Source organism: Salvia hispanica, chromosome 2, assembly GCF_029641045.1.
Source record: "Salvia hispanica isolate PSC_SH4W2 chromosome 2, Shi_PSC_v1, whole genome shotgun sequence".
In the NCBI taxonomy this organism is placed as follows: Eukaryota; Viridiplantae; Streptophyta; class Magnoliopsida; order Lamiales; family Lamiaceae; genus Salvia; species Salvia hispanica.
Window position 1 is genome coordinate 65,170,646 of NC_142693.1, and position 14,295 is coordinate 65,184,940.

The 14,295-nt window shown below is 40.7% G+C and overlaps 1 protein-coding gene across 1 annotated transcript; it reads left to right on the forward strand.

The window, feature by feature from the left end:
• Positions 1-12,241: 12,241 nt before the first annotated feature.
• Positions 12,242-14,043, forward strand: LOC148932956 (uncharacterized). The gene has a single exon (XM_089065299.1). It carries the CDS (start codon positions 12,253-12,255, stop codon positions 14,041-14,043), a length of 1,791 nt encoding a protein of 596 aa, XP_088921425.1. The 5' UTR covers positions 12,242-12,252.
• Positions 14,044-14,295: the final 252 nt, after the last annotated feature.

Sequence of the window (14,295 nt, forward strand, 5' to 3'; positions counted from 1 at the left end):
TTCAACAAGTTTTTTTGAGATAAAATAATGAAATAATGGTAAATTAATCCTAACCACAAGATTAAAAACATGGAGGGCCCTAATTTGGTCTCTAGTTTGGTCCTTAAGAATGGTTCGACATTGATCACAACTCCATGTGTTTAACTTTATTCATATTTTCTCTTTTTCTCTCGTGCCATGCAGATGGTGACTAAGAGTGAAGGATATTATAACATTAATAAATACACAAAATACGACAAATGATTCTTATATACTAGTATGACATATATATGAAAGTGATGCAAAGCAATATATAAAGCTCGGTTGATCGTGAAAGATCAATTTTCGACCATAGGTCGCCAACTCCATCCCTATAAAACGAGTGAAATGCAGCAACTTTTCATATCAAACACCTTCCAATTCTTTTCCAATCCCTCAACAAAATATACACGATCATCACCACACCCAAACTCTTCCGAATCCACCCAAATAACACCTCTCCTTCAAGAACATCATCTTCCCCGGCAGCCTCTCAACCTTAACCCAATCCATCCTCACCAAATCCAGCCTCAAAACCTCAACATGATCCACCACCGCAAGAGATTCCCGGTGAATCAAGAAAACCAACAAGATATCCCCATTCATCTCACACCTCACACAAATACTCCCTAAAAAACCTACATTTCGATCTCGGAACGCCTCTAATATTTTCAACTCACTCTGTAGCTATTACATTTCTTAAAACCCAGCTGGGTCATATGATAACAAATTATTAACACCGGAGTGAGTATATTTAATTCATTGTGGCCTTTAAATACATTATGCATACTTGTCCTCCAAGCACCATCTTTCATTTTTCTTTTAATATTTCACCAATTAGTCAACTGTATCCATACTATATAAATTTGCACCATAATAATTTTCTCTAAACGAAACAAGCAACATTTTATAAGTCATTGATTAAACTTGGGTCACAAGTCCACCTACCTATACATATATACAAACCATACCATCACCACATTCTCATACCCAAAACTTTGGTTTCAATCAACCACACCAACAATGGCATCCAAGAAACAAAAGGCCAAGAAATCATCCATCACTAAAACACCACCGCAGCCGCAGCCGTCTCCACCGCGGCTGCGACTGACGTATCGCATTCCAAACCAATGGCTCTGGAGCTGGACCGATCTTCCCCCAACTAATCCTTCCTACCACATCACCGCCGCTAGCAAACTGTGGCTCAACATCTTCACTTCAACTCACCCCGTCACCAAATCACGCCTACCAACAACAACAACTACGCGATGCGTCGCCCATCACAACCAACCGCCCCAACTCCGCCACATCGCCACCGCTCCAACCCAAAACCCTCCTCCAACGCGCCCCTGCTATCACTACCTCCACGATTCCACCACCATCGCCGAAGCGGCCTCGGAAACTCCCGAGGCCTGGCATTGGCGCGTCCTTAGGTACGTCCTACAACAAAAAAAAAATGGATAAGGACGCTTTTTAATACTATTAAGAACGCTAATTTGTGTGTCTAATTATACCACCAACGCTTCAAAAATTTGTGTGTCTAAAACGTGCCCTAAAAAAGCAAAAGATTAAGATAATTTACTACTCTCTCCCTCCGTTAATGATTAAATGTCTCATATTTGACCGGAACGAGTTTTAAGAAATTGTTTGACTTTATGTAGTAAAGTAGGTTGAAAAGTTAGTAGAATGTGAGGCTTACTTTTATATATTAATTTTATAATAAAATATGAGTGAAATGAGTTAATGAAATATAGGATACACTTACCAAATATAGTAAAAGTGCAATGGGACATTTATTGGTGGACAGACGAAAACGGAAAAATGAGATATTTATTGGCGGAAGGAAGAAGTATATATTGCGTCCTAAATTATGATTATTTAAAAAAAAAATTCCAAACCCTGCGTCTCAAAATTTGTGTCCCTAAAAGATAAGTTTTTTGTAGGCACACGACCACGGCCCGAATAATCATTCCCACTCCCAAGCCTCAATCCAGTAGTCCCCTCGGCTTCACAAATAAAAACCGTCCTAAAAAATCAAAAGATTAAGATAATTTACTACTCCCTCCGTTAATGATTAAATGTCTCATACTCCTATTTGACTGGCACGAGTTGTAAGAAATTGTTTCACTTTAGTAATAAAGTGGACTGAAAAGTTAGTAGAATATGAGGCCTACTTTTATATATTAAAATGTGAGTGGAATGAGTTCCTGAAATATAAGGTCCACTTACCAAATATAGTAAAAGTGAAATGAGACATTTATTGGCGGACAGACGAAAAAGGAAAAATGGTACATTTAATGGCGGACGGATAATTATAATTTTCCCTAAATTTTGATTATTTTTAAAAATTTCCATTACGCTAGTAATTGCGTTTCAATTTTTGTGTCCGTAAAAGATAAGGTTTTTGTAGGCGCGCGACCACAGCCCGAATAATCATTCCCACTCCCAAGCCATCCAATAATCCCCTCGGCCCGGTGCAGCTGCTCCACAACTGTTCTCTCGACCCGACCTGGCCGAGTTCAGGCGTCAATGTGACGCACACACTCTCACGAACCCTCTCCTCCGGCGTGTGTTTAAACACCGGCGTCTCGGTCAGGTACGAGTGCAATGCACCCGACCCGTTCGATACAAAGAAGAAGAAGAAGAATCCGATGGAATTCACGAGCATGATTAAGTTTCAAGGCCGGTACTACGCGATGAGCGAGCAGGGAGCGCTTGCGATGATGGAGGTGGTCGACACGCGCCTCGAAATCACCGCGGTGACGGCGACCAGAGCCGTTCCTAGATCGAGTTGGAGGTTCTTCAAGGAGTATTTGTTCGAGATTAATGGGGAGATCATGTTGGTTTTCTTGATTCACGGGGAATCTCTTGCGGTTGTGGATCATGTTGAGGTTTTGAAGCTCGGTTCAAGTAGGTTCGATTGGGTTAAGGTCGAGACATTGCGAGGGAAGACGGTGTTCTTGAATAGAAGGTGCCTTTGGGTGGATTCAGAGGAGTTTGGGTGTAGAGATAATCGTGTGTATTTCACTGAGGGATCGGAGGAGAGGTGGAAGGTCTTTAATATGAAAACTTGCTGCGTTTCACCCGTTTCGTCCGGGTGGAGTTGGCAATCAACATGCTGATTGATGTCTTAATTCGTTTTGGTTTTTAAATAAAATAAAATCTTATTTAGCCCATTGTGACTTTAAATATTTTGATTTTGCACGTTAGCCAATTATTTGTTTTGTTTTAAAAAAATTTACTAGTATCTCACAAGTTATTATTGATTGTTTGCTATTGTTTCATATATTCATTAAAGTCTATTTCATAGTGAAGAGAATACACGCCTAAATAGGCTGAGAATCATGTACATATGGTATGATTTACCCTACCTATAAATCAGGAAGAGATAATTTACAATTAATGTGAGATCATTCTAATTTATTGTGGTCTCTCGGTGTATCTTCCGTGATATCTTCCAACACTCCCCCTCAAGTTAAATAATGGGATCACCAATTTTTAACTTGCCCAATACTTCATGGAAGCTTCTTGAATCCACAGTCTTCGTAAGAATATCTGCTATGGTCTTTTGAACGAACAAATGGAAGGTCCACAATCCTAGCTTCTATATTCTCCTCGATGAAGTGGCGGTCTACTTCAACATGCTTCGTTCGATCATGTTGTACGAGATTTTCAGATATGCCTTGTTGTCACAAAAGAGCTTGCATGGCTCCTTTGACATCAAGCCTAATTCTGTCATCAACTTCTTCAGCCATAGGATCTCTGTCAATCCCCTTTTGATTCCACGAAACTCAGCTTCTGCACTCGATAGAGCTACTACCTTTTGCTTTTTACTTCGTCAAGTCACGAGATTTCCACCCACGAATGTAAAATATCCTGCAGTCGATCTTCGATCATTTGGGTTCCCTGCCCAGTTTGCATCTGTGAACCCATGCACTTCTAAGTTCCCATAGTTTTCAAACAAAACTCCATGTCCCGGAGTTGTAACGACCCGCCATTCTAGGGTACAATAATAATGGCGATCGCTATCTAGAAAGACTTAAATGCAACAAAGTTTATAGGCTGGGGCTTCATTTAAAGGAATTTTACCAAAGCATTTAATTAACAATTAAATGGGAAAAGAATAATGCCTTAGCAAAGGAATCCAACCAAAAAGGCTATCGCAATAAATGCTTATCAAAGTTTCCAAAATAATTCCAACTGTTCCATATCCAAAATATTTCCACGAAATAAAAGAGTTTAAACCCAACCAATAGATCACAAGTTTTCATAATATAACGAAAGCGATCAAGAGAGAAGTGAAGCTATGTATGGAGACACAACGACACTTAAAGTTCCAACAGATCATGTTATTATTTTCTACTCAACATCGCCGCCCGCTCGTCACCGCTCAACCTGCACATAGGGAAAACACATGCAGGGCTGAGTACTATAATCATACTCAGTGGGCTCATTCCCGAAAACAGTTTTATCAACAATAGTAATTATCATGCCATTTTCAAGTGTCTGTCGGGGTTTTAACTTTAGAAAGACCCGAGGCACCAAAATATATTCCTTATCAAAAATCACGGTCGCGCAACCATTTTTCACATCGACGTTTACCATATCCTCATTCTACATGACAAGGAATGCGGCCGCAATCCAGGTCACTAGACCGGCCGACCCGTACGCCAGCACTCGGTCTAACATTGGTGTACACTAACCCAAGTAGAGTTTGAGGCTCTACAAGGATCCGAATTCGATTAAATCAATAGTGGCATAGCCATGAGGGATAGGCACGACAAAACAAATCATGGCATGATAACACATATTTCATTCTCATCAATATCAGTTAGGACAATGTCCTTGTTTTAAAAGAAAGCCCACCTCGTCGGCTTAGCTCGAAAGTATTCTCTTCTCCTCGTTTATCACGCTGAGAGCGCGAAGTATCACCTTTAAATTAGGCGTATCACAAATCAGTTTCAATCATTGATCTCAAATCATGCATGTTCCTATGTTTCCCTTTTTCCCATCGATAAATCTTTAATATCATCATCCAAAATCGAGGTATGATTAGCATATCATTTTTATTCAAATAACAACTCCAAATTCACCATTAAATCGTGTCACGCATGAGTGTTCTACACACTCACATCACACGCACACGAACACACACATGTGCACGCACGCCGAGGCGTGCACACACACACACACACACATTTATCACATGCATCCCAAGTTCACCGATTAATTTCCCATTCACTCGATCTATATGCATGTGGACTCAAGAACACCGATTAATCGGTAGAAGAAGAGGAGATCAAAATTAAAGTACCTTTTCCAAAAGAACGAACGGTAGAAACAGGTTATAGCCTTGATTCTTCAATAAACTCTTGAATTTCAACTTGAATTCTTCTCAATTGATGAAGAAATCTTGAAGAAAGTAGAAGAAAATTTTGGAGAGAGTGGGGAGAGTGATTTTCGAAATTTTGGGAGAAGTGGGCGACGGTTTTGATGAATTAGGTTTAGGATTTCTCTCCTGTTTATAGAGGTTAAGATATACTCCAACAATTAAATAATAAAAGATTTGGGGGAGATTTGTTTGTTGAAGTTGGCGTTAATTCTAGTGAGAATTAAGGGGAAATTCGAAAATTATAGGCTATTTAATTAGCTTATGATTTAATTCAAATATTTCACGGAGTAGAATAAATAATCACGGAGCAGAATATATAATAAAACTCCCCAATTTAATAGGAATAGGCGTGTATTTTGACTTCTTCAAAAGGGATTCAAAATCAAATCCTAATTTAATTAGGATTATGGCAATATCTTCTTAGATATGGCAAGATATGGTAAGATATTCTAGCATATTTTTATTTATTCATGGAATAGAATAAATAAGAGATCAAATAATATAATAAACAATTCCCTCTTCTCCAATATATGAGATTTTCGAAAATCTCATGGAAACTCAAAGTGGAGTTTTCAAAAATTCCAAGGTGGAATTAAAGTATAATCGGACTTTGGATTTAATTTGGATAATCATCCCAAACAAATAATTAAATCCAAGAAAAATATAACTCCTTCTCCAATAATGGTGATGGTCGAATATTTCAAGTAATTGGGTAGGATATTTATGAAAATCCTATTTAATCTCACTCATCCCTTAGGAAAAATAATTCCCCACAATTATATTACTCCGCATAAAATATTAACACCAAATCAATCATTTCTTCACTTTCACTTCATTTTCTCAACGCATTGACCTTTCAACGGCCACGTCATATTTTCCACATCTTTGACTATTCAATAGCCACGTCATAATTTCAACAAGTTGACTATTCAACTCAATCTCAATTCTCATACGCAATTAGGTCACAAAGACACCATGCAATTAATTACTCATCAAATAATCCACATATCATAGCATTTAAGGCATTTAATGCAAAAATTTTATAACCCGAAAATTAGGGTTTGAAAAAGTGGGGCGTTACAGGAGTCCCCTTCAAGTAACGCACAATTCTCAAAGCCGCTTCCCAGTGATCGACTTGAGGCTTATGCATAAACTGACTGACTATTTCCACTGCATAGGCAATATCTGGTCTAGTATGGGATAAATAGATAAGCTTACCCACCAGACGTTGGTATCTCGTTTGGTGCGTGAGTTCGGCTCCTTCATCTAGCCGAAGACCATGGTTCTGCATCTTCGTAGTCTCTGCAGGCTTGCAATCTAGCATCCCTGTTTCGGCCAAAAGATCTAAAACATACTTCCGTTGGCTTATAAATATCCCTTTCTTGGATCACATCACTTCAATGCCTAGAAAATACTTTAAGAGACCCAAATCCTTCATCTCAAATTCAGGAAAAAGATTCTTCCTTAGCTGGCGTATCTCCTCCTCATCATCTCCAGTAAGGATCATATCATCCACATAGATAATTAGACACGTGACCTTCCCTTCTTTCTTCTTGAGAAACAGAGTATGATCTGAATTACTCTGTTGGTATCCATATTTCTTCATTACTTCAGTAAACCTCCCAAACCATGCCCTTGGAGATGGTTTCAAACCATAAAGAGTCCTTTTTAGCTTACACACCTCTCCTGCCTTGAATTCCCCACCAAATCCTGGTGGAGCCCCCATATAGATTGGTTTAGTGAGTTCGCCATGCAGAAAGGCATTAGTCACGTCAAACTGATGTAGCGACCAGTTCTTTGTTGCGGCAATAGAGAAAAGCACACGAATAGTACTCATCTTGGCCACTGGTGAGAAGGTATCTGAATAATCGACTCCATAGGTTTGAGTATAACCCTTTGCCACTAACCTCGCCTTGTAGCCCTCAATTGAACCGTTTGGCTTCCTTTTGATCGTGAATACCCAACGGCATCCTACTAGCCTAGACCCCTCGGGTCTCAGACACACTTCCCACGTTCTGCTTTTCATTAGTGCATTCATTTCTACGAGCATTGTTTCCCTCCAATGTTTGATTTTCATTGATTCTTCCGCAGTTCTAGGAATTTTCTCTTCATCATATAGAGCTGCTATGAAGGCCCTTGCCATCTCCGTCAAATTTTCTCTAGCCAGATTCGCCACTGAATATCTACTCTTCTTCGAGATACGTTCTGGGATGTACCTCTTGGGTGGAACGCCCTTGTGCTTCGATAAGGGAGTATGTACTGTCCTGTATCTCCATCAATTGCAGCAGTCTCTACCGGTTCCAGTTCTGTCACAGAGTCATTAGGAATATTCGTACTATTGACTCCAAGTTCAGTAATTACCTCAGATATCACTGGAGGAGGACTATCGGAAGAAGGCGAGTGACGAGGCTCCGCTGTTGACAAGACAGGCTCGGCGGCAGTACTAACTGTCTCTGTTGGTTCCGCGGCAGAGTTGCTTGGTGGTGACACAAACCAACTTAGAGGTCCACTCGTCCTATCAATAGTTCTACTCTCCCCCTGACCACTAAGGTTGGTGTAGTAATACTCACACTCAAGAAAATTGCAATTCATAGTGGTTATTATCTTCCTAGATGATGGATCAAAGCACCTATACCCTTTTTGGTTGATTCCATACCCCAAAAAAACACATTTTATGGCGCAAGAGGAAAATTTGGTTCTTTCGTGTTTTGGAATATGGACATACACGGAACACCCAAAAATTTGAAGTGGTAAGGTAAGTGGTTCAGGTACTTTGGCTAGGGAAGATAAAAGTTGTAAAGGAGTTTTCATGTTTAAAATTTTTGTAGGTAGACGATTAACTAAATACACAGATGTAGCAACAGTCTCAGGCCATAAAATTTTTGGAACATTAGAATCAAAAAACAAGACACGAGTAATTTCCAAAATAATCCTATTTTTCCTTTCAGCTACTCCATTTTGTTCGGGGGTATATGGGCAAGAGGTTTGGTGAACTAACCCTATATCCACAAAAAATTTGACATTTCCTGATTTACAAACTCACTCCCGTTGTCAGACCTAAGAATTTTAATGGTTGTCTGAAATTGAGTTTGAACCAGTTTGTAAAAAGGGACAAATTTTTCGTACACTTCATATTTTTCGTAGATCCGTGAGCCAGCATTGCGGCACTCCCTTGGTGAGCCATCTCGTCAAAATAGTAGAGGCCTTGACGCTCAGTGCCACGCTCAATTATCCTCCTCGTCCTGATATCCTGTATTACACAAAAATTAGGATGCATCAGCTTGTGAGATAATTTGGGAACATAGAGACAATTCGACAATTTTAGCGTGGGAGAAATCTCAATTGTTCCACTACCCTCTACTGATGTTAATTCCCCATTGCAGTCTGTATTTGACTTTTCATTTTTTCACAAAAATCCAAAAAATCCCTCCTATCATGAATCATAGTATCAGTCGCCCCACAATAAAAAATCCACCCTCTATCCTTTTTACTCGGCTTACATTCTACATTACATGCAATAGGCAATTTGTGCAAGATTTCAAATCTATTGCGGCTGACAAATGCATTATCACATAATATGTGGTCATTTTTCGAAATACTCAAACTATGGGGGGTAGATTGTGAGACATGGGGTATATTATGTAATTTCTTTAAAATTGAGGGGCTGGCAGGAAAATTATAAATTGGGGTAGGGTTTCTCAAACCCAGCCCATTAGCTCCTGGGAAAATCCCGTCGCCGCTCTCTTCTCCTCCGACGCGTCCGGCGAAGGCTGCCTGCCCAACTTTTTCGCCTCGCCTGCCGCCGCCGCCGCCGTGGAGTTTCTCCGTCGGCGCTTCTCCCACAGGAATTGGTCTCTGTTCCACCGACTTCCTCCACTCCGATGGCCAATCGCGCCTTCCCCTTTTGTGTTTCATCACACCATTCCGGGAATCCCACTAATTTGAAGCAGGTTTCCTTGGTATGTTTATTCATCCCGCAATGAGAGCACCACAACTTGGTTTTGTCTGGCTTGTTGGCTCCACCGCGGCGGTTGTTGGTGGCGGCAGGGTGTTGGGTCTGCTGGCGGGGCGGCGCTGGTTGGGATGAGGTTCGCTGGTTTCGGGCTCCGAATCCGAAGCCCACTCCTCCTGACGGCGCTTCTCCAGTCGATGCTCAAGTTTGGTTGGGGTTCGCCGGTGGCATGATTTTCTGTAGTATAGCCTCCCGTTTTACCCAGCCGTATGCGACGTCCACTGGAGGTGTTGGGCTATCCTTGAGGATATCCCTTCTGACTCCTTCGTATTGAGAATTCAATCCGGCCAAAAATTTGTATAATTTACTGATAATGCTCGTTTCATGCATCGGTTTAAGGTTAAAATTCTGTGCATTTAGGGCGCTAATGTGCGTTATTGAGTTCAGGTGCGTAGTAAATCTGCCGGACCTAGGAGTTGCTGTTACCGGACCTGGCAGATGCAAAAGAGATGAAATTGAAGCAAAAATCAGAAGTCGTCGTTCTGGGAGAATCAAAAGTTGGCGACGAGAGCAGAATGGGGCGAGAGCAGATTATTTTAAAGAAGTCTTACTCAAGGGCAAGAGCGTAAAATCGCCAGAGGGATACCTAGGGATCAAAGCCTCACATATATAAGGAGCTCAACCTTGAAGAACAAGACAGTCACGGCGAGCCACTTCTACGCTCTCCTAGCTCTAGTTCCATTGGTTTGTTGTTGGAGGTTGAGGATTTGCATATGGAGATGTTTGGATTTGTTGAATCGTGGTGTTTTGGAGTTGAAGTTTCGCATATTTGGTGCTTGATGTTTACGTTGTGCATGATTATGGCTATTGATAGGCTAGTTTTCGTCACTTGGATTTGATCACTTTTCGTACTTATTAGTTGGATATTTGCATGATAAGATGCTATTTTGGCAGGGAATTGAGCTTATGGATCGGTGGCATTGTAGAAAGGCATTTGTAATGGAGTGATGCAAAAAGGAGGCAAAAAGTGCAAGAATTTGAAGAAAATCAGAAAAATGGCAAACTGCCCAAGCTGGACCCGACGGCATGAAGCCACTTGAGCACAATTACAAGACTGCTTCCTTTTGCAACACGTGTCCACCTCCGTCTAAGGCATGGGAAAATGGAAATATCTTTTGTTAAATGAGAGATATGTATTAAAAAGACTTTAACTTTCCAAGAACCACTTAGTAACTTTATCACTTAGCTTTAGTTTAGTTTTAGTTTATTCTCTCTCTAGAAAACTTTTCTCCCTTCCTTAAGAAGAGAGATTTCAAATACAAGGCTGCCAAGATCTTAATTCACCATGGGTTGAAGTAGTAGTAATTTAGTAGTAGTGTTTAATTTCTCAAGTTGTTTGTCCTTAACTTTTGAAGCTCTTTTGCATCAATCTCACTCTTAGTTATTATTGTTGTTCTTGTTTTAAAATCTTATTTAAGTAGTAATTGCTCTAAGTGTTTGTGTATTTAATGTGCTTTAAAGTTTAGTTCTTGTTTGATTTCCGATTTTAACTTGTTGTTTAGTTCTAGTGTTGGTTATGCTCTTGTTTAGTTAAAATTTCTTTCAAGCTTTTAAAATCAGTTTCTCTTCACCATGTTTAAGTGTTCTTGAAGCTTCTTTCTATCATGTTTAAGTGCTTTAATTTTCAGATTTTAATTTGATGTTTTCTATGCATGTTTTGGTTGGTTTAATTGATGATTTTGTGTTTCCAAGGTTTAATTAATTGTGTGGCAGCCATTTCTTTTCCTTCCTCGTTTCTTGCGTGTGACAGGAGTGGAATTAGGGAATTAGGATCACCTTTTAGAAGTCAAGTTCTTTAACCATTAGTTGGAGTGTTTTGTCTATTGGGTTTGCACATTGGATAATAGGGATTAGGGGACACAAAGTACAACACCTTTTCCCATCTCTCTCTCTCTCTCTTCACTAATTAGGATCTGATTTAATACACTCTTTCACCACTTCACACGCCACTTTAGCCTCCATTTCAGTTTCAGCTTTTAGACCACCTTTTAGGGGCCATATTCCTAGTTTTTATAGCATTTTCTAGCTTCCCGTTAGGAGTTCCTTTAGTTTTATTCTTCCTTACTTTTAACTTAGTTTCTTTTGCTTTCTGAACTTAGGATGCTCATGCAAGTTGCTGCTCTGTTTTATTTCCGAAATAGTTCTAATTTTCGCCACTGCTAAGTTGCCAAGTTTATCAGATTGCCCAGTCTGCGTTCCAGTTTAATTGCTTTCTTCTTATTGTATTTTATTTGCATGTTTAGTTCTCAATCTTATCTTAAGTTTTATTTATATTTCATAGTTCAGTTCCCACCCCCAATTTAAAGCGTGGCGGCATCGCCAAAACCCTTTCTAAGTGTTGAAATGCATAACGGATGCTACCGTTCCTCGTGGGTTCGACACCCTAACTTACCATATACTAATTAATAGTATTTTGGAAAGTGGGAACTTATAAATCTTGTTGAATAGGAAGGGACACGCGCCTACGACACGCGTGCAAAATCCCGTCCTCTCAAATGGCGCCGTTGCCGGGGAACGGTGTTGTTGTCTTGTTATGTTTTTCTACACTTATTGTATATAGCTTTTGACTTGTTTTCCTTTTGTTTGTTGTTTTTTTTTTCTTTCTTTTTATTTTAAGTTTATGAGCAGGTCCTCTTCTCCAAGGTTGTTGTCCGATATTGGAATTAAGAAGACGATGAAGAGGCTGCGTGAGGAAGCCAGTTTGAGAAGATAAGCAGGGCAGTTGCTCGAGTTGCCAGTTCAACAGAATGCCCAGTTTGAAGTGTCAGAAAGTTTGGAGGAAACCAATTCAAGAGACAATGACGAGAGTGGTGCGACATTAAAGGGCTTCATGGATCATTTCACAGACCCTTACGATCATGGCTGGGGTGATTACTCCTATTTTGAATGGACCAATCCAAACCAACAATATCAAGGTCCACCACCACAAGTACATCACCAAGCTTTCCAAGGGTCAGACGAAAATTATGCTTATTGGCCTCCAGATCAAAGTGCTTTCCCTCCGTGTTTCCAGCCACAAGAATTCGACCAATATCAACCAAATCATCCGCCAATGCCACCAAAGTGCTTAGAAGAAATGATGGAGGACCTAATCACATCGCAGCAACTCATGCAAAACAATTTGCAAGCCAATTACAATGTGGAGCATGAGATGCAAGATGAGCAATATGAGCAAATGATTAGTCTTGATCATCTTGCATGCCAAATGGAACAATTGGCGACTTCAATCAATGATATGCGTGGGAATGGTGGAGGAATTCCGGCTCAAGTGCAACCATCAAGAGAGGAGAATCTTAATCAGAGTACCCTTAGGTTCGGGAAAGAGTTGAAAGCTTATTTCAACAACAACTCAAACAGCGAACTGGGGGAAACATTGGAACAGGGGTCCAGATTGCCTAGTGCAGCACACTGCCCAAGTCAGGGGATTGCTTGGTTTGAAGATGAAGATGATAGCGATGAGGAGATTGAAGAGAATATCATCATTCAACCCGATGGACCTACACCCATACCTTTGAGACCAGAAGCGTCCATCATGAAGTGGTGCGACAAATTGGAGCAGGAAAAGTCTACCAGCAAGCTGCCCGATCCAGGCGAACTGCCCAGTCTGAGCGCAGAGGAGGAATTGGTGCCGTCGGAAGTTCAGTCACCAAAATTGGAGTTGAAGCTGCTGCCCACCAACCTCAAGCATGTCTTGTTTGGGGAAAGTGACACTCTCCCTGTTATCATCAATAGTGAGTTGGAAAATGGCCAAGGTGAGAAGTTGATCAAAGAGTTGAAAGGTCCCGACTTTCTTGAAGCCGAGTTTTTGCAAGATATGTATCCATTGCCCTCCATTGAAGAACAAGTTGAGTTCGAAGGACTTAGTAAATGCATGTTGTTCAACACTCAAGGGCTTAGTGATGAAGAGATTGAGGCTGAAATAATGGCTTGGTGCAAGAAGAGGAATCACACAAACCCACCCGAGAGATGTAAACTGTCAGATTCTAAGGAACTGCTCAGTCAAAATGACCTGCCTAGTCCAAGAGAAAAAGAAGAGTTGCTACCGTTGGAGATTCATCCACCTAAATTGGAGTCAAATGCATTTCCTTCTAAGCTCAAATATTTGGAAGAAAATGAAACAATTACCATGATCAGTAGCCTATTCAAGAGCCAAGAAGAAGAGCTAACCAAAGTTTTAAAGAGGCATAAGGAGGTGACCGGTTGGACTTCAACCGCCGACGTCATGTGTATAAGCCCCAATGTTTCTGTGTTTTACATGAGTTCAGAGAAGGGTTCCAAACTCTATAGGGATCCTAAAAGGAAATTGAATGCTTCTAATTGGAAGGATTGGAAAGCAAGATTTGATGATGAACTTTTGGAAGAACACATGTATCGTGCCCAGTTTGCTGAACAGGGCAGCCTGAATGTCACAGTGGGTAAAGTAGCTGAAGTTGAAGGAGCTCCGAATCCGAAGCCCACTCCTCCTGACGGCGCTTCTCCAGTCGATGCTCCAGTTTGGTTGGGGTTCGCCGGTGGCATGATTTTCTGTTGTATAGCCTCCCGTTTTACCCAGCCGTATGCGACGTCCACTGGAGGTGTTGGGCTATCCTTGAGGATATCCCTTCTGACTCCTTCGTATTGAGAATTCAATCCGGCCAAAAATTTGTATAATTTACTGATAATGCTCGTTTCATGCATCGGTTTAAGGTTAAAATTCTGTGCATTTAGGGCGCTAATGTGCGTTATTGAGTTCAGGTGCGTAGTAAATCTGCCGGACCTAGGAGTTGCTGTTACCGGACCTGGCAGATGCAAAAGAGATGAAATTGAAGCAAAAATCAGAAGTCGTCGTTCTGGGAGAATCAAAAGTTGGCGACGAGAGCAGAATGGGGCGAGA

Bases quoted from the DNA above. Each gene is read 5' to 3' on its own strand.
- LOC148932956 (XM_089065299.1), top strand. From the start codon at position 12,253: ATGGATCATTTCACAGACCCTTACGATCATGGCTGGGGTGATTACTCC.